We start from the raw sequence: 18381 nt of genomic DNA, 5'->3' as shown, positions 1-18381 counted from the left end.
TAAAGTTCTTCGAATTCATAAAATGTAACTGAAGTGAACAGTGAAACTACTGTACTTGAGGAGACCAGCGCGATGAAATATGTACAACTCATGTGGCAGGATGCTGGGACAACGAGGTGTCACACGCTGAAACATAGTCAAAAGACACAATAGCTATAATCTATGAATAAAGAAGTGGTTAGATGACTATTCAGAGATGAAAGAACAAAAGTCTTATTCTTAAGCTGAAGATAGGTAGGTAAAGTGAATGATCACAAAAAAAAAAGAACTGGGAATTTGGCAATGATGGTTCTCATTTGATAATTTTCCAATACAAAAGAGAGTTTTAAAAAAGATAATATCAGTATCTCAACTGCTAAAAATAAATTCCATACACAAAATGCACTTGATCCTAATCAAAATTATGATCCATGTACTCTTACCACGAAGTTCTGGATGAGTGGTAACTCAGGAACAAGATGAGGCACTGTGATGATACAATAATCATAGTCTGGAAAGAAAGAGAAGGCTTCTGGAAGAAAGTCACAGGACCTGTAAGTAAAAAATATAGTTGCCTTTACATTCTTCTTTTATTCTGTATCATTTACAGTTTAGTTTCTGCATAATCTGAGCGTATATCTGCTATACACATACTAAAGTGCAATCAACAAGTCCATGTTGATTGCCATAGTGGTGCAAAACCATTGCTGCTTTTCTCTACTGCAATTTTCTCAAATTTGAACAAAACATCCTCCTCTGGACACATGGTTAATTTTACATCCTATTATGCTTTTTGCTGTCACTCTTTAAGATATAATTTAAGTTGCAATACAGAGTAAATGGCAGTGAGCGAAATTCCCCCAGTGAGGCCTTTAATATGATCATAATTTAAATAAAATTGTGTTGAACTGTAAAGTTATTAAAGTTATTACTTATGAGAGTCACACAAACACACAACCTGTTCATTGCTTCCTTGTATTGTGGAGAGTTACTCAAGAGTGAAATAATGACTGAGGGAAACTAAGTCATTAAAGGCATGGCTTTGCCATTTATGGCCAAGAATAAATATACTTTTAGTAGTTTTTATGCTGCATGATTGAAATGGAACAAGATGTTAAAGCTCCACATTAATGACTTGGTGTTTTTCCTATAAACACTAACAGCTTCAACAAGATGGCAACACCAGCACTCTTGAAAAATCATTGTCAGTCACCTGAGTAGGCATGGTCTTGAAAAGACAGCAAATCAAGATCCATTTTACAATCTAAAAAGAGAAGAACAGGTAAAACACGCAAAATTTGTCTGCGCTCTCACCTCATTTCATGTCCCTCGTCAATGCAAAATAATTGGATACTGAAACAGTTTTGACGTCCATTGTACTTTGGCACAAACCGCTTCTTGAAGGCAGGCTCAAAAAGTTTTGGGGTGGTTCTGCCAGTCTCTCTAGACTATACACAATCAATAGAAAAAAAGAATTGATGCTGCAGAATATCTAATTATCTAACACTTTATTATTCTTCTTGTTGTTGTTGTTACAATAATTAACTTCCTTTGGTGCAAAACAGAGACTGATTGCTTATTCTGCTCATATAATGCAGATTTTAATTAAATCATTTAATTAATTCATTAACTCACAATTAATTCATTACATTATGGCCCATAAAGTCTTTACAAAGGATAAGCATAATTTTAATTTTGACTAACTGCATGGTGGATTATAAATAGGTGAGCGGTTCTCACTTCTCATCAAACAGCATGATGTACATGATAAACAGTAGCTCCTTCATATTGTAATCTCCCATTTTCTTATAAAGGACAATTTCTAACAGTGTTTCTGACAATAAAAGAAGCAGTCCAGTGACCTTACATTCATAGGAGAGTGAAGTGTTATAGCCCTTACTTAAGGGTATAGTAAAGGCTGTGAGGCGGTGTAAGGCTGTGGCGTGCTGTGTGACATCAGAGAGGGAGAGGAAGTGTTGGTCATTGTAAGGATTTGAACTCACATGATTGGTGGTGTGTCATTAGTTGGATTAGTGATGTATATTAGTGATAACAATCAATATGGCTAGAAGCATATGCCAACCATATCATTGCATCAGCTCACACTGGGATCGAGTTGATGTCATCGGAGGACGAGATTTCGTTGAAGCAAACGAAAGAGTCCCATGTAATTTCTCTTATTAAACACAACATCCTATAAAACATTTAACTGTTTCCACAGGAACAGACACAAAAATAGACAAGATTCAAACTGATGCTACTCTTTACAAGATTTTAAGCAGTTTTATTTACAATCCCTTTAATCACAAGACCAGCTTTTATGAAGGTGGTACCTACCCCCTTCCTCTCTACCTTACTTTCTCAAACCCTCCACAGACTCTGGTAGCCACTCTACAAGTAGGTCACCTGGGAAAAGTACCTTCATCACACAAAAACTGAGCCAGCTGGCTCAGACACCTTTGCTCTAGCCAGAAGGCTATCTGTTCTCCATTTCTAGCAATATACGATAAAAGCTATTTTCTTATGTCCTTTGTGTCCCCACATTCACACACCCCTCGTGCCAAAATCTGGAAAATTAAAATACTGACCACTTTTGAAAATGTACTTGGATGAGTTACAGTAGCATCTCCCCAAGCTGTGTCAAAATGTGGAGATCCAGGTTCGGACACATATACATCAGTAAGACTCTGGACCACTTTTGGCTCTCCACTCTGGCTCACTGTCAAATAATATGATCTCTTCAAACACACTTTCTCCTAGTTGTGACCGATTATTATTAGCTGTCAATACAAATATTTACATAACCAAGAATTATATCAACTTCTGATAAGTTTATCATATTATTTCAATTTCATTTTTAGGTCACTTAGCCACACATTATTTGCATTTTTCTTAAAACAATTGTCTGGTTTGCATTTAATGCAGAATGATACAGACAAATATACTGGCCACAGAAGTTTGAATGGTTCTTAGTTGTAGTTTAAATTCTTTATTGAAATACCTTTTCAAATCTACACAAAAAACAGCAAGCATGCTTACATGAAGAACTATAGTCACTGGATTGGCTATCTGGTCTCTCATCTGTGCCACTATCCTCAACAAGTGTTTCTAGTGTACGATGAATTGTTCCTGGGATAGATGGCGCATACTGTCTGTCTACATCTGCCCAAAAGTAATAAAAACCCACAAATCCCAGTGACAATGCTTCCTCACAGTTATATTTTGGTAGAGATATTTAAAAAAAAGCAAGAATCAATGCCTATTTTCTCTTTATTCAAGATTTAAAAATGAGGATGGCTATTAAAGCCCTTCTACCATGGACAGTCAGTTTTTTAAAAAGCAACAAATTGGAGAAACAGATTTCACAAACGTTCCTAGAAAAAAAAAAATCTAGATAGATGACTGTTTTAAATATTGAGAAAACAATGGACTCTAGACATAAGGGAGATAATCTCGTTATTGTCCCATGAAAGATGCAGAACAAAATTACACAACGGAGACAAATGATGGCAGGTGACAAGAAATGGTTTTAAAATGAAACACTTTTTGCTCTATTAGCTTGTTGTACTCTGCACACCCATTCAGTGTAAAAGTATGATGAAGTACCATTGGTAGGAAGAGGGGAAGGCACTAGTGAAGGTGGAGCAGATGTGACATCATTTTCATGAGGCTTGCGAAGACCATGAAAAGGCCCAAGCTCAAAGCACTCATTTAGCAAATTAACACTGACATCACTGCTGATGCTCATGAACCCAACAGCTTTGCCTTCCACCTGGACATATTACAGAGTGGTAAGTTATGACAGATTATGAATCAACAATGAAAAATTCCATTCTAGCAATATTTATTAATAAGTGTTTATGAGGTAAAATTTATACTTAATAATACATACTTTGCATTTTTCTAGGTCAAACATAAATTCAAACCTCTGCCACTAAGCAGTGCATGTTTTCATCCTGTGCCTCAATCATCTCAGCCAAAAAGTACTCTCCATAGGTTGTCTTCAGCATATCACTCTGACGGTTGAAGATTGGAGTCAAATCATCATTGTCTTCAACCCTATGTAAATATATATATATAACTACCATGTTCATGCAACCATCGACTAAAGAGACAGTAATGGTCTCACAGGAATTACAAAGGTTTTTGTAAAGGCAGCAAAGATAGATATGCTATGTTCTGATAATCCCATTAGCATTTCAATAATCTCTAAGGGTGAATGGAACACTATAAACTAACAACCAGCTACAAAATAGTTTGTTATACCATTTGATGCATTATCCATATTAACATCTTCAATTACATTTGATGATGTCTTCTTTTCATGCAGAGACATACCTGGCACCTCGAATATGTAAGACTGGGACATGATTATGTCGACGACAGACAAATATAGAGGGAGCAGGGTTTGATCCACTTTTTCTTTTCAGTGGTGTGAAGATGGTAGAAATGGAAGGGTCTGAAATCAACAAATTTTTAATTATATTTTAACACCCCGAGGCCCACTGTTTTAGCCACAGCAGATACTGCTCCACATGACATGGTGGTATATACTCAAGTTATTGTGGTATCAAGTGAGATTATCTTATGATTTATGCAAGATTGCATTTTTTTTAAGTTTCCTATGATGTACAGCCTTACCCTTCTCTTTATCTTGTAACTAGCATTTGCTTTGTTTATTTTTGTATCTGAGAACACACCCTGAGTATAACTGCCCACTGGGATTAATAGTTGGTCATTGTCATTGAAATTTCTGGCCACATCTGGAGATGAAGAAATCACCTTCTTTATCCTACTAGACCTATGCATTGACCAGCAAGTAAAGAAAGCTCTCTATTTTTTTAATATTATTAAAAAGCTCTCCTGAACATCGTATCAAAACTCATCAGTGAATGACCAGTTCTTTGTTTTTCCTCCTAGAATTTTTTTCTTTAGACTCTTTATATATAGTCTGACAGTTACAGAAAGTGTGCATATAACGTGGCTCTGCCCCACTTCTCAACAGGCAAGCAAGATCCAATCGCACAGATATACATAAAATCATTCCTGCCAAATAGGAAATATGAAGGTATTTGAAATTCATGCTTCTTGCTGTGCAATTTCTTATCATTTCAAAAATACATATTTTAGTTTGGGCTCTCCTGCTCTATTTTCATTTCTCACTTGAATTCTTACTATCTCTTCATGGGTTATCCAGCAAAGTGTAAAATTACATTTCATCAAGATGGTCACATACACTTAATGAGGTAAACATAAAACTTACATGTAAGATTAAAAATCTCACTGACCTGGATATATACCAATGGGAATAACCAGAATGAGAAAGTGCAGATCAGGTATAGCAGTGAAGGCAGTGCGGACAATTTCTTTAAAACACCCTTGAGCATAATCTGGTTGAGCCACAAAGTAATGCAAAAACAAAGAGTTAAGAGCTGTGTACACAGTATCGCTGTCATCCTTGCCCATCCATTCCTCCCATGCTGCTTGGTCAACACTTGGAACGTTGGGGTAGTCAAAGAAAGCAGCGTGAGCCATGATGTCCTCTTTGTCATTTATGAGTGTCACTGCCAAAACTGCCTTTTCACTAAGAAAAAAATATTAACTTTTATAAAATATGCTAGTTACTTTTTTATTTATATCATGCTAAAGAGATATTATTTTCATCAATAATGCAAACAATGTATTCCAGCAAGATTTTGACACATTATTCTGACATGCATGTGACATAAATGAGAGGTAACTTTACCAAGATATGTCCCTTAAAAGGTCTTGATGGTATTATATACATTTTACATTGTTAACATGCATGTGTATTAAAAAACATATATATTGGAATTTCTCCCCTGTTAAGAGCAGGTTCTGATTTTGACTGGTTAAAATAAAATATTTTTCAAAGAAACTCTCAAAATAAATTCCTCCTTTTCAACTAAGTAGAAATTTCAAACATAAAATTTTATGCTCACATGACATTGACAATATTCACTCTACCAAACAGTTTTTCTGTCCATGGCTGTGCAAGCTGAAGAATGTAGGGTGCATCAAGTGACTCAGTGCGACGAGCATTGATAACCACTGATGCTCCATCTTGGCTTTCAACTTTTGCCATTTCAGCTCACTGCCTGAAAGAAATCTCAAACGAAAATATCATCCTTTATTATTCATTTAATCAGACTATACTCATTTATAATATTTTCATAATGTATATATTATGTATTCAATATGTATATATACAAATGACATATCCCTTTTAAAGGTAAAAGTAAACAGTCCCAGAGCCTTGCACCTTCTGAAGAAGTAAACATAAGCAGTGGAGCTCGCCCATCTCCTTCAGAGGCCTCTACCTTCCTTGATATGTTACACTCTTCTGCAAGTTAAGTAGAAGATCGAGCTTTCCTTTTACAAATAGCCTTGGTAGCTGGCTTGGCATAAAACGTACGTCATTGCCCCCACTCCCACTTCCATACACACACACACCATATAATAAAACATCCTGAAAAGCAATACAATGTATTGGTAAATGTGTAGAGCAGCTATAGAGCTTTCGTGGACTTTAATTGCTTCATACATGTACCAATGTAATAACATGTAAGTCGAGCTAAATGCAAAAACAGCAATCAGAGCCTTAATTTTTTGGCATGATTTATGTATGCGATATCGATTCCTTTCAACGCAATTACAATAAAGTGGGTTTTATAAAACGGCTGACAATTATAAGAGCTTGGTAAATACTTATTTTAAAACCTTGGTAAATACTTATTTTAAAAACTTAGTAAATACTTATTTCAAAAGCTTGTTAAGTACTTATTAATGTTGTTTGAGGTTGTAGCACAGTTTACATTTTCCTTCAGATTGTTTTCATCCAGAATATTTATTTTATATATTCTTGTAATCCAGCCGTGCTCTTCGTTTATTAATAACATCCGATTTGTCATCAGTTTTATTCAGGGCATATTTATGGATAAAGCCTCACATTTCCATACCTTTAATAAACCTCCTGATTGTAATTGATTCCTTCTGCGCTTTCAGAAATTAGCTTGCTTTCAAACGACGTTTGACAGTTTAGCTAGCAAGCCCAAAGTAAACTAAGGCTGCGGCCATTTTTTCCCTTAGCAACAATAACATCATGCAGTTCCGAAGTGACTGGCTTGGCGCTACAAAAATTTAAAAGAATAGAGTAGTATAAGTATATTATAAAATATATAATTAATTATTTATGGTCTGTTTAGCTTTTTTACTAATATATATGCGTTTTGTGATAATCGTTACTTCGTTACTGCCTATGCGTAACTCTCGTGAACTATCTCAGTTCAGATACGAACGACCCGTGGTTCAAACGCTGGTTGTTGACGACCACCAGTCTCTTAAAGATGGAAACTTCAATTGATGGAAAGACGAAAATGCCTAAAATTGCCAAGGTAGGAATTAAGGAATATCATAGATGTTTAATTTATTTTAGTAAGATAATTATTAAATGGATAGAACTTAAATCCCTCAAATCACAATAGCACAAACTTAGTTGTCGAATCTTTGGCGTGGTTTACTGATTTTACTAGTAAGAAACAACAGTTAAAAGGAAGATTAAGTCATATGGTAAATTGGGCTTAAATTAGAGATGCGGACGTTCTGAATCGTGTCCGACCAAAATTTCGGGTAGTAAAACGAGTGTTTATTTACAGAGGCATCTAAAACACAGCTTCAAATAGGCCGCCATGTTGGGTTGTCTAGGGACATCTCTGAAACGTCACATACAGTAGTATGAATTGGAAAATACTGGCGTGACAGAGGATAATATTGCATTGTTTCAATGTAGCTACTGCGTACTGCGATATAGCAATCTTTGTGAAAAGATACGACGATCGATGAACTTACCTTGTGAAAAATAAAACAATTGCCATTAAAAAAACTAAATGGATTTTTTTTTTAATATTGAGATGTGAACTGGCAGTAAAGATTCTTACCTGCAAATGAAGTTGATGATCAGCACACACCCTGATTTTTATATGTTCTACATAACCAAGACAAGTTTGTTTACATTTCTTGTAAGCTTTGTCTGTGGAAAGATTATAAGCTATTAATGAAGGTCCCACTTGTAATTTACAAAATTGCGAGCAGTTTCTTGTCAAATAAAACTGCCGACACTACTCCTGAATTGTATTTAAAAATGCATAATCAACAGCAAATGCCACAGTCAGCATACACATCTGTGATCTACTATATGTGCCAATATGTTAGCACATTGCTGACTACTTACTGTGTGAACTTCATGTTAAATAATAATGGGACTTTGTTGTGACTATTCTAGGAAAAGAAAAAATAACTCTGGTAAGAGGCTTGTCTTGCAGCATTGAATATTAGAAAGTGAACATTAAGGTCCACACATTCATGTACAATTCACTGGCTCAGCCAAAACAAAACAAAAAACTAGTGAGCACCATAAGCAAGCATCTTTAATGTCACCTTATAGGCTGTCAGATACAATGAAGTATGTTCAAACTTTTCACATTTATAACGTAGGTCTATGGCAGCTCGGATAGATTTGTGCTCGCCTGCATGTCTGTTAATTTTTTTTATTTGTAGCAGCACATTTAGCTCATTTGTTATTTTACTTAATGAACTAAATGGCTATGGAGTTCTTTTCACAGGGTTCGCAGTGTCTTACCTATCCTTACAAGTCCCTACGTAGATAATTTTTTCTGTAAGGTCTCATAAGTACTTATATTTGCCATGTGGTCTTTACATCTCCTCATCATTTTTCTCTTTTATTTGATGCTGCAGGTTAAGAACAAGATGCCTGCTCCAGTGCAAATTACAGCAGAACAGTTGTTGAGAGAGGCGAAGGAAAGAGAATTGGAATTGGTTCCTCCAGTAAGTATTTTTTAAAAAAATTTTCTCCAACATTGATGTTTGCTGTTTCATCAGTATAACGTTATGTGTGTAAGCGTTATTTTATTTTCATGTCTCTAAGATGACTTGTTACCTATGAAAAACTGTAGAGAAATTATTTTATAGACTGTACAGTTAACTTATTGTTTTGACTTAACACATTGGTCAGTTTGAAAAGATGGATTGTGTCAAATTGTGCTTTGATACTTTGTGTAATAAAATGTGTCTGTCATAATTTTTCAGCCTCCAAAGCAGAAGATTTCAGACCCAGAAGAACTGGCAGATTATCGGATGCGAAAAAGAAAGGTTAATTGTCAAAAAAATATTCTTAACTTCCGATTTCTTAGAATTAATTTTTAGGGTGTTTTATATAATAAATTTTAGCTTTTTGACAGTAGAATATCAGTATTAGCATATGTTTGTATAATATTTGTGGTGTGTCTGAATCATATTTGTCATATATTTCAAAATGTTTGCTGAATAAAAGGGAGTTGTGTGATGAGCCTAACTACTTCATATTATGCACATTGTGCATGCAACTGAGGAGTTTATTTCAGTAAAATCTTGCCCTGTTCAGGCTTTTGAAGACAACATTCGGAAGAACCGTTCTGTTATGACCAACTGGATCAAGTATGCTCAGTGGGAGGAGAGCCAGAAGGAACTTCAAAGGTCTGCATATATTGAAGATTGGCACAGTCTTATGTGTACAGCTTTGGAGAGTATAACTCTAGTTAAAAGACTATAAAATGTATCCTTTTAATCATTTGTGACCGAGATACCTAAGGGACATTTATTGACTTACATAGAGTATGTGAATGTCACTGAATGAACAAGTTAAACAGGGTCATAGTGACATTACTTGTAAGCTCCATAATTACACAGTAGCTGGAGGTCATGGGAGGTGGCTGGTCTAAGCTTGCTGCAGTCACCAGTTAGAAGTCCAACCAGCAACAGATACTTACCCAAATTAATCATGAAAGTAAAGCATGGTTACAGAAACTATAAACCAAGGAATATGCTTACTGTGGACAGAGGTTTACAACTTAAGTAAAAGACTTAAAAGTGGGTTTTAGGTATTGCTTGTGTGTATATTTACTACAAGGGAAAGAACTGCTGATGATCAAAAATGTTGTCCAGTTGATTGGCAATTCTGTTTCATGCAAAATATAAACATTGTCCAATTCATAGCAACAGCAATATAGCCTGGTAGAAGAGCATGCACACTTTAAATAATAATGTCATGAATCTGAAATCTGTTGCCTTCCATAATTTCTGGCATATTGTCATTGCTTTGTCTCAATAGGGCTCGGTCTGTGTGGGAGAGAGCACTTGATGTTGACCATCGGAATATCACAGTGTGGCTGAAATATGCTGAGATGGAAATGAAGTAAATATTAATAAATTTTCTGTGGTTTTCATGCTAAACCAATCATAATCAACTAACCCTGACACTTTATATTTTGTTTAATGTTTTCTTATTTTCATTCATTTTTCCTTATCTCCTTTGAATTAAAACATGTTAAGGTTATTTTTCATTATATTTGTCCCATACATTTTATTTGTTTGGACATTTTGACTTTTTGTTTTAAAAAGTTTGTATTTTTCTTAGAAACCGACAGATAAATCATGCCCGCAACATATGGGATAGAGCTGTCACCATTTTGCCACGAGCCAACCAGTTTTGGTACAAGTATACATACATGGAAGAGATGTTAGGAAATATTGCAGGTACTTCCTCATTTTTGCCTGCCTCTGCTTTTTCTTTTTAACGATAGAATACTGGTTGACTTTGTGAAAAATATGCATCTTTACTATAAATAAGCTTTTAAAAAAACTATTGCATTATGTATCAATTTTATATATATAACTACTCTGTTATATTTTTCACAAGACATTTGATTTATTGTAGAATGCAGCTTTTATGGGACTTGTGAAAAAAAAATTATAGGCATTTTTGTTTAGTTGGTGTCTTGGTTCCTCTCTTGATCAGTTGGCTATTTGCAGGGGGTTTTGTTTAATGTCTCCTCTAACTGTGCATGTAATTATGTGTCTGTACTTCAGGTTGCAGACAAGCGTTTGAGCGCTGGATGGAGTGGGAGCCAGAGGAGCAAGCTTGGCATTCATACATTAATTTTGAACTTAGATATAAAGAACTCGATCGAGCTCGTGCCATATATGAGCGATATATCCTTTCTGATATTTCAGAAATTATAGTAATATGAGCCTTTAGCCTTATGGGATTTGTACCAAAGATGCCTCATTTTCTTTTTGTTTGTTTTCAATTCATCAAGTATAAAATGCAGTGGTCGTCAGAAAATATAAATTCTGTTTATCACCTAAGTACTATATAGGTGTTTACTAATAATTATTTTTGCTCATGTTTTGATTTTATAGTAATTTAACACAACAGTTGCACAGCATATTAGCACCTCATGCTGTGGCTGGCAGACAGGATGAATTTTAAAATGTTCTTATGAACCGCACTTACATGGGAATTCAAGTCATTTCACTACAACTGGTAAAAGTTAATGAAAGAATTTCCAATCTGTTTTAGTGTCATTGTTTTGTGAGGAAATATGCCTATACCATTCATGATATGTATTTCCTGAAAGTTTTTTTGGAGCAAATTCCTCTCTCTCTATTTATATAAATACATTTTTTTATTTCTCTCGCTCATGATAATCATCACTTACATCAGAACAATTTAAGTTAACTCAAGCAATTTGAATTTTTATATATATATAGAGTTTTCATTGTGACCCAACTATGGAAACACAATTTTGAGTACGCTGATATGTGTGGAGTTTCTTTAAAAAAATTTTTAAATGCTATTACCTACAGGCATGAACAGTTGATCTTTACTTAGTTTGATAGTAAGAACTCAATTTAAGTTATATTTTTGTGGAATATAAATGTAGCTAATGGTAGAGAGGTTGCCTTAAAAAGTTGCGATATATAAATGTAGCTAATGGTAGAGAGGTTGCCAAAGTTGTGATCATTTTGATTAAATGTTTGAGGTGCTTTTCCTTGACTTCCTTACTTGTGCTGGTGCATCCGGAGGTGAAGAATTGGATAAAATATGCACGCTTCGAAGAGAAGAACAGCTATATCAATTCAGCTCGCACAATTTATGAACGGGCTGTACAGTTTTTTGGGGACGAAAATGCTGATGAGAATCTTTTCTTAGCTTTTGCGAAGTTTGAAGAAGGACAAAAGGAGGTGAGAAACTCCTCCCCCAACATCCAGTTGCCCCAAGAGTAAAAGAAAATATAAAATTAACTCTATGCATAATAAAATGTATTGTTTATCTACATATTCTCTTACCACATTTTAATAGATGGTGAAATAAGTAAATCAGTCTAGCATTGGTACATCTGGTTTTGCTTGTTTTTTTTTTTTGTTGTTTTTTTTTTTTTTGGACAAATTTACAGGAAGCCTGAATTGAGTGTGCTGTTGGAAAACATTGCTATGGATTTATGTGCATCAACTTGTGCAAATATTTGTTTTTCCCATGTGCAGCATGACAGAGCAAGAGTTCTCTACAAGTATGCACTTGACCATCTTCCTAAAGAGCGTTGTAATGAAATATACAAGCAGTACACTGTTCATGAGAAAAAGTTCGGCAGTCGCACTACCATCGAAGACGTGATTGTCAGCAAAAGACGATTTCATTATGAAGAGGTTAGTTTGAGGAATCAAACATAGAAAAGCAAAATATGAGTGAAAAGGGTTTTTTTTTTTTTTAAACTTTCAAATGCTTCTGTTTCATAATTGTTTGGTTATGCCATATTGTTTGATGAGGTAACTATGGTAAAGTAGATTAGATCTTTTTTTTATTTATTTTACTTTGTGTTTTTGTTGTTTTTTTTTAATCCATTGTAACCATGTGTATTAAATATTCGTTACTGATTTTGCAGTCATATTTAGGTGGGCTATCATTGATGTGGGTATGCATATGAATTAATGAAGATCATAATTTTTTTTATGTTCAAGTTTGGTTTTGTTTTGTTTAAAAGAAGACTAACCTGAGCATTGAATTGTTTTGAAATAAGTTAATCATTTCCAAAAATCTAAAGAAAGCATTCACAAGATTTCAAAGTTTGCAGTTCTTACCTAGGTTTTTGAAAGAGATCAAGTCCTCATTTTATTTTTGACTCAGGCTGGGATTTAAAATATGTAATTAAAGGCTGAATTTCTTTATTTTGAACAGGAAGTGAAAGCAAACCCAATGAACTTATGATGCATGGTTTGACTACTTGAGACTTTTAGAAGCTGATGGTGATGTCAATCAATTCGAGAAACATATGAAAGAGCCATTGCAAATATTCCTCCATCAAAGGTAGTCTTTATTTTGTACTGCTTTGTGCACTATATTTTGCATTTAAGGATCATGTGGAACTGAAAGACTAGTGTGATGATTTTTTTATTGAAAAATGTATTCTGTATGGACTAAAAAAAAAGCCCAGGTGGAAATATTTAAACACAAGAAATGAAAAACTTAGCAAACCTGTTCTTCCCTAACCCTGCCAGACCCATTTTCCAAATGTTCCACATTTCACACTTCTGAGGACTTAAATCACATGCACAAATGTTCCAGTACACTTTCAGAAACCTTGTGGAAGAGTATCGCTCTTTTTTTTTTTTTTTTAATGACGGTGGCAAAGTTCATTGCTGTGCATATGTTCATACTTGCATTATATACATTTTTATTAATAAATGAATCAAAGTAAAAGAAAGCTGTGTGCTGAAAGAAGAATGGAATATTTCAAGTAAAGGCCAGAGTACTTCTTCACTTTGTGCAGTCAGCTGCAAGACTTTCAGTGTCAAGTGCTGACATTGCTCTTGTAGACAGGTGTTTATACCGCAGCTGTTGATTAACTGTAAGAGCAACTAATGAAACTGTAAAAAAAAAAAAAAAAAAAATGTGCTCTAGAATGTATATTTCTTTTACTTTCAGCAAAAGCGTCATTGGAGGCGGTACATCTATCTCTGGATTAAATATGCTCTGTTTGAAGAACTTCAGGCAGAAGACATGGAACGAACAAGGGAAGTTTACCGTACTGCCCTTAGTATCATCCCTCATAAATGCTTCTCATTTGCTAAGGTGTGGCTGCTGTTTGCAAAGTTTGAAATTCGACAGAAAAACCTCACAGCTGCACGAAAAATCATGGTTGGTACCGAATTTAGCCAACAAATATTTTTTTAAAGCCAATCCATAATTGTTCAGGGAAGTTTTTGTACATTGTGGGGGTTAAAGTACATTGCAAGTATAATCTGAAATCATTTTCATCTGGATTACAAATATCTTATTCACCTACTTCTGACTTCTGTGTATGAAATATATGTCAAATAGTTCAACCAATTCCACCATAATCTCAGCCAGATGTAACGGCTGAGAAATGTTGTAGGTGTCAGAGAAAAAAAAATTAATAGATAACATAATTTTCTTATGGTTAATCTCATAGATACATCATTATTGTCAGAATGTACTTATTTATCTAGTTTGCCCTATTTCTTCATTCTTAAAATATCAAGACTGTTTCAGACTAATTGTTACAGGTAGTTAACAGACAAGATTTAAATTATAGTTATGTTGCTTTCTTTTTCAGGGCACGGCCATTGGCAGATGTCCAAAAAACAAGATGTTCAGAGGTTACATTGAACTTGAATTACAGCTTCGGGAATTTGATCGTTGCCGCATTCTGTATGAAAAGTTTTTGGAGTTTAATCCACAGAATTGCACAACATGGATGAAAGTAACTACATTTCTTTCCCAATTTTATGTGTGAATATTTTGAATATATAATGTAGTCTTTTAAAAAAGTCAGGATATTTTTTTTGTTTGTTTTTTTTTTGTTGTTGTTTTTTGTTTTTTAATGTTTCACTGCTGATGAGGTCTTTAGTTTGCAAAATAAATATCTGTTGTGTTGCAGAGCAATATTCTGAATTATAAAACTGAATCTGATTTCCTTTCACTCTTTTGTTACTCCTTTTCTCTGAGGTTATTTAATGCTCAAATAATCAAAGTTAATCCAGTATTTTTGAGGCATTATTGCATGACAGTTCTAGCTAAAGAGCCCATTTCTTCCTGGGTAATGAAATATTATATGCTTTATTTAAGAACCTAATTTAAAAACCATTTATGCACCTATTCGTCAGTATATGTCATATTGCTATATTTGTGAAAACCTTACATTTTGTATTTTCTTTTGTGCACCAGAAGGAACATGGTCAGGAAATGTTTTTTGTAATTATCTAACAAGATAATCAGTTTGATATGTAATAGGAAAAATATGTACAAATCTGAAAATTTTCAGTATGCAGAGCTTGAAACCATATTGGGAGATATCGACAGGGCACGAGCGATATTCATGCTGGCAGTCAATCAGCCTCAGCTTGACATGCCTGAGGTGTTGTGGAAGTCCTTCATTGACTTTGAGATTGAACAGGAAGAATATGATCGCACCCGCGCATTGTATAATCAGCTTTTGACACGAACACAGCATGTCAAGGTATGAATTGATTATTTGTTTCAGATAGACAAAGATCACCATTCAAGGAAAAGAGTGTAATAATAATAGAATGCATAGAGTAATAATAGAAAGCATTCTTGTACAGTGAGCTCAATGTACTTGAACACAGAACAGCAACAAATATAGCAGCACAGATTGCAGGCTTCAAAACAAAAAACCAGAGGATGTGTGGAAGAGGAGGAAATTCAATGACAAGAAGGGAGACCACCAGTTGTGGTGGAATAGTGTGTGCCACAGAAGCCTTTTCTAAGAGATAGCTTGGCTCATAACGTAGAAATCTCTAAATTGTCATATTTAATTTCTTGTGCAGAAATCACAAGATATAAAGAGAATTTTAAATTGCTATAAAAAAAAGCTAGCAAGAAAATGATTTGATAAGTTGATTTATCCCTTGTACTCATCCTTTAAATGTTGTCTTGTGTTGTAGGTGTGGATCAGCTATGCCAAATTTGAAAGAGGAACAGAAGAGGAAGATGCTGTGGAAAAAGCGCGTAGTGTTTATCGCCGTGCCAACCAACAGCTGCAGAACAGCATGGAAAAAGAAGAACGCCTAATGTTGCTGGAAGCGTGGCAGGAGTTTGAGGTGACTTGTACAGACAAGAATTATTTGCTTGTCGTATTCATAGAAAACATATGAAGTGAGAAAGTTACTTCTGTGCTGGTGAAAATCATGTCAGAAATATTGTTTATTCAAAAATACTGTAAATTTTGGTCTATTGAGCACACCATTTATAAGCCGCACCCACTAAATTGTTTTTAAATATTAATTATATTTTTTTAGAAGTAAGTCGCAGCTATGTACAACTTGAAAGCTGTGTCATAGGCATTTCATCTCATTTTCGGCATGATGAGGGTGTGTGCTTGAGCAGCTGATCTGTAATGCTTCAATTGGTTGCAGATTTGATTTGAAAATGCTAAAAGTAACACTTTAACATGGAGCTTGTAGAATAATCAATCAGAATCTGAAAAATTTGCAAACTAGCCATATTGCTCTTTAAGCCGCAGGGTTTAAAACTTTGTGTGTGTGTGTGGGAGGTTGGGGGGTCGTGGCTTATAGTCTAAAATTTACAGTACATAGGACTAGACTGAAATAATGCTGGACTGACTGTGGGCAGTTTAATGTCTAAGTGGCCTTAGTGCTGAAGAATGTGTTCTGGGGTGGATGACATTGCTGATGTAATAATTTGGGGGATTTCAGATGGAATGTGGAGATTCAGAAACACAAAAGGCTGTGAAACAAGCTTATGCCTCAGAAAGTGAAGAAGAGAAGAAAGGTTCAAACAGAGGAAGGAGTAAGTAAAGATTGTGTTGGTTCCTTGGTGCTTTTTTGGTGTTTGTAAATAATTCATTTCTTCTAGTCATAGTCTACATTCATGCAGAATCATCTCATAGTCATCAAAAATAAAAATAAAAAAAGAGGCAAAAGCAAATACTTTAAGCCATGATCTGTTTGTCATCAGGTGGATGGTGCCTGGGAGGAATTTTATGACTACATCTTCCCAGATGAAGCAGCTTCTCAACCCAATATCAAGCTGATGGCTTTGGCTAAACTGTGGAAGAAAGATCAGTCCACTGTCAAAGAAAACTTGGAAGAAAAAAGTGATCAAGATAATGACAACAAGGATGATAAGGAACCAGAAGGTGATGAGATGGACAAAGATGATGGTGAGACTGTGACTGCAAATATTAGCAAGTTATGACTGCAGCTTAGACAGTAACTGTCTATTTTATTTGGGGAAATGAGGCGTGATTAAGCATCTGATTCTGCAGGAGTGGCAGGAAGGTAGCTCTTCATGGATAATTGTGCTGCAAAGATGCAGTTTGCCAAACAAGAGAAGCCCTTCCAGAGAAGAGGTGAAGGAAATCTACTCCAGGTTCTCAGAGAAAGAGGCACAAGTGCGGCAAAGAAAAGGGACTACCTTTTTTTCCTATCAGTTTTGACTTAAAGCTTTTGCTTTATTTTTCCTCCCTCAGAATCAGGCTGGTCACCAAATTACCAGCTAACAACCCCAGTTTATTCTTACTTGCCCATATTATCAACAGAAACTGTCTACTATCCCATCAATCAAGCGGCCTCTTTAAACTTCATCTAATGATGAAGATAAAATTTCTGAAGTAAAATGTATTTTTATTGAGGCTGATATTCACATATATATAAATGGTAATATGCATTGTTTGTATGTGGAAGACTACAATTTTGTGTATGTAGTATAAGTGACATTCATGTCTGGATTCACAATAGATGTTGCTGAAGTATGAATGATCTCTTGGGCTCTTTTGTTTCATTCAGATTAACAGAATTTGTTTTTCCTTTTGCGTCTGTTGCCTTCAGAGCTGAAAGAAAGGTGTGCAATAAATGCGTTCCAATGATTCAAATATAGGTTGTTGAGAGGTTTAGTCTGTTGCCACTTGAGAGCTCAGTATAATGGCTTTTCTATTTCTCTTGAGCTTTTGGTAAGCTTTTCATGGTAGCCTAGGATCTAGGAAAGATAACTCCACATGCACTTTCTCGATCTCGCATACTTTCAAGTACATACCTTTTTCACAAAGACATCAGAAATTGTGCTTCACTTGTTTCAGCTGTTGGAAGGTGATGGTTTCATACAATCAATATTTGCAGATTTAGCGTAGATGTTATGCCATGGGGTTATTAAAAGATTACTGAAAGTAGTTTTGTGATGGTAAAAAAACTGGATTAAGTAAGGAAGGTTGAGGGAACACAATATGCTATTAGGGTTAAAAGGAAGGTGAGCCTGTAGCAGTCAGCTAAAATGCTTGAATTGTATGAGAGTTTAGCTGACTTGTTTTAACCATGTAGCACATGTTTGTACAAATCACACAACAGTTTGGGCTAGCGAGTAACGCAAAAAAAAATTGTTTCCCTAAGCCCAGCAGTGAATCTGTTGTATTTGTAGCAAAAATGCAGTGGGAAGAGGATAGGTTTCACCTTGTTCTGGGCTGTAGGAACCATTTGGGTATAATAGTG

At 35.0% G+C, this 18381-nt stretch overlaps 2 protein-coding genes across 4 annotated transcripts in view; one reads left to right on the top strand and one right to left on the bottom strand.

The window, feature by feature from the left end:
• Positions 1 to 7107, bottom strand: part of LOC112569908 (cilia- and flagella-associated protein 61-like) — a 50486-nt gene extending 43379 nt beyond the window's left edge. For 2 of the 3 annotated variants that reach the window (XM_025247983.1, XM_025247986.1), the window contains exons 1-11: positions 6960 to 7107; positions 5943 to 6098; positions 5268 to 5563; positions 4318 to 4438; positions 3906 to 4038; positions 3586 to 3751; positions 3019 to 3141; positions 2568 to 2698; positions 1294 to 1427; positions 423 to 531; positions 56 to 126 (exon numbers count right to left, since the gene is read on the bottom strand). In XM_025247983.1, the coding sequence (XP_025103768.1) occupies positions 56 to 126; positions 423 to 531; positions 1294 to 1427; positions 2568 to 2698; positions 3019 to 3141; positions 3586 to 3751; positions 3906 to 4038; positions 4318 to 4438; positions 5268 to 5563; positions 5943 to 6085 (1427 nt within the window). In that variant the 5' untranslated portion in view covers positions 6086 to 6098; positions 6960 to 7107. Of the gene's footprint in view, positions 1 to 55; positions 127 to 422; positions 532 to 1293; positions 1428 to 2567; positions 2699 to 3018; positions 3142 to 3585; positions 3752 to 3905; positions 4039 to 4317; positions 4439 to 5267; positions 5564 to 5942; positions 6110 to 6959 lie in introns of all 3 variants that reach the window. The other variant, XM_025247984.1, reaches the window with a different exon arrangement.
• A 138-nt stretch (positions 7108 to 7245) lies between these two features.
• LOC112569911 (crooked neck-like protein 1) lies at positions 7246 to 17771 on the top strand. The gene is given in 19 exon segments (XM_025247988.1): positions 7246 to 7394; positions 8755 to 8844; positions 9106 to 9168; positions 9440 to 9531; positions 10166 to 10249; positions 10472 to 10590; positions 10924 to 11046; positions 11903 to 12081; positions 12382 to 12543; positions 13073 to 13096; positions 13098 to 13152; positions 13155 to 13201; positions 13820 to 14032; positions 14472 to 14618; positions 15180 to 15374; positions 15823 to 15978; positions 16594 to 16632; positions 16634 to 16687; positions 16856 to 17771. Coding segments are annotated over 19 exon segments (2130 nt in total). The 5' UTR covers positions 7246 to 7346; the 3' UTR covers positions 17096 to 17771.
• The last annotated feature ends 610 nt before the right edge of the window (positions 17772 to 18381 follow it).

This window comes from Pomacea canaliculata, linkage group LG8 (assembly GCF_003073045.1).
Source record: "Pomacea canaliculata isolate SZHN2017 linkage group LG8, ASM307304v1, whole genome shotgun sequence".
NCBI classification, from domain to species: domain Eukaryota; kingdom Metazoa; phylum Mollusca; class Gastropoda; order Architaenioglossa; family Ampullariidae; genus Pomacea; species Pomacea canaliculata.
The sequence above is the reverse complement of the archived record's forward strand: the minus strand, read 5'-3'. Positions and strand labels throughout refer to the sequence as shown.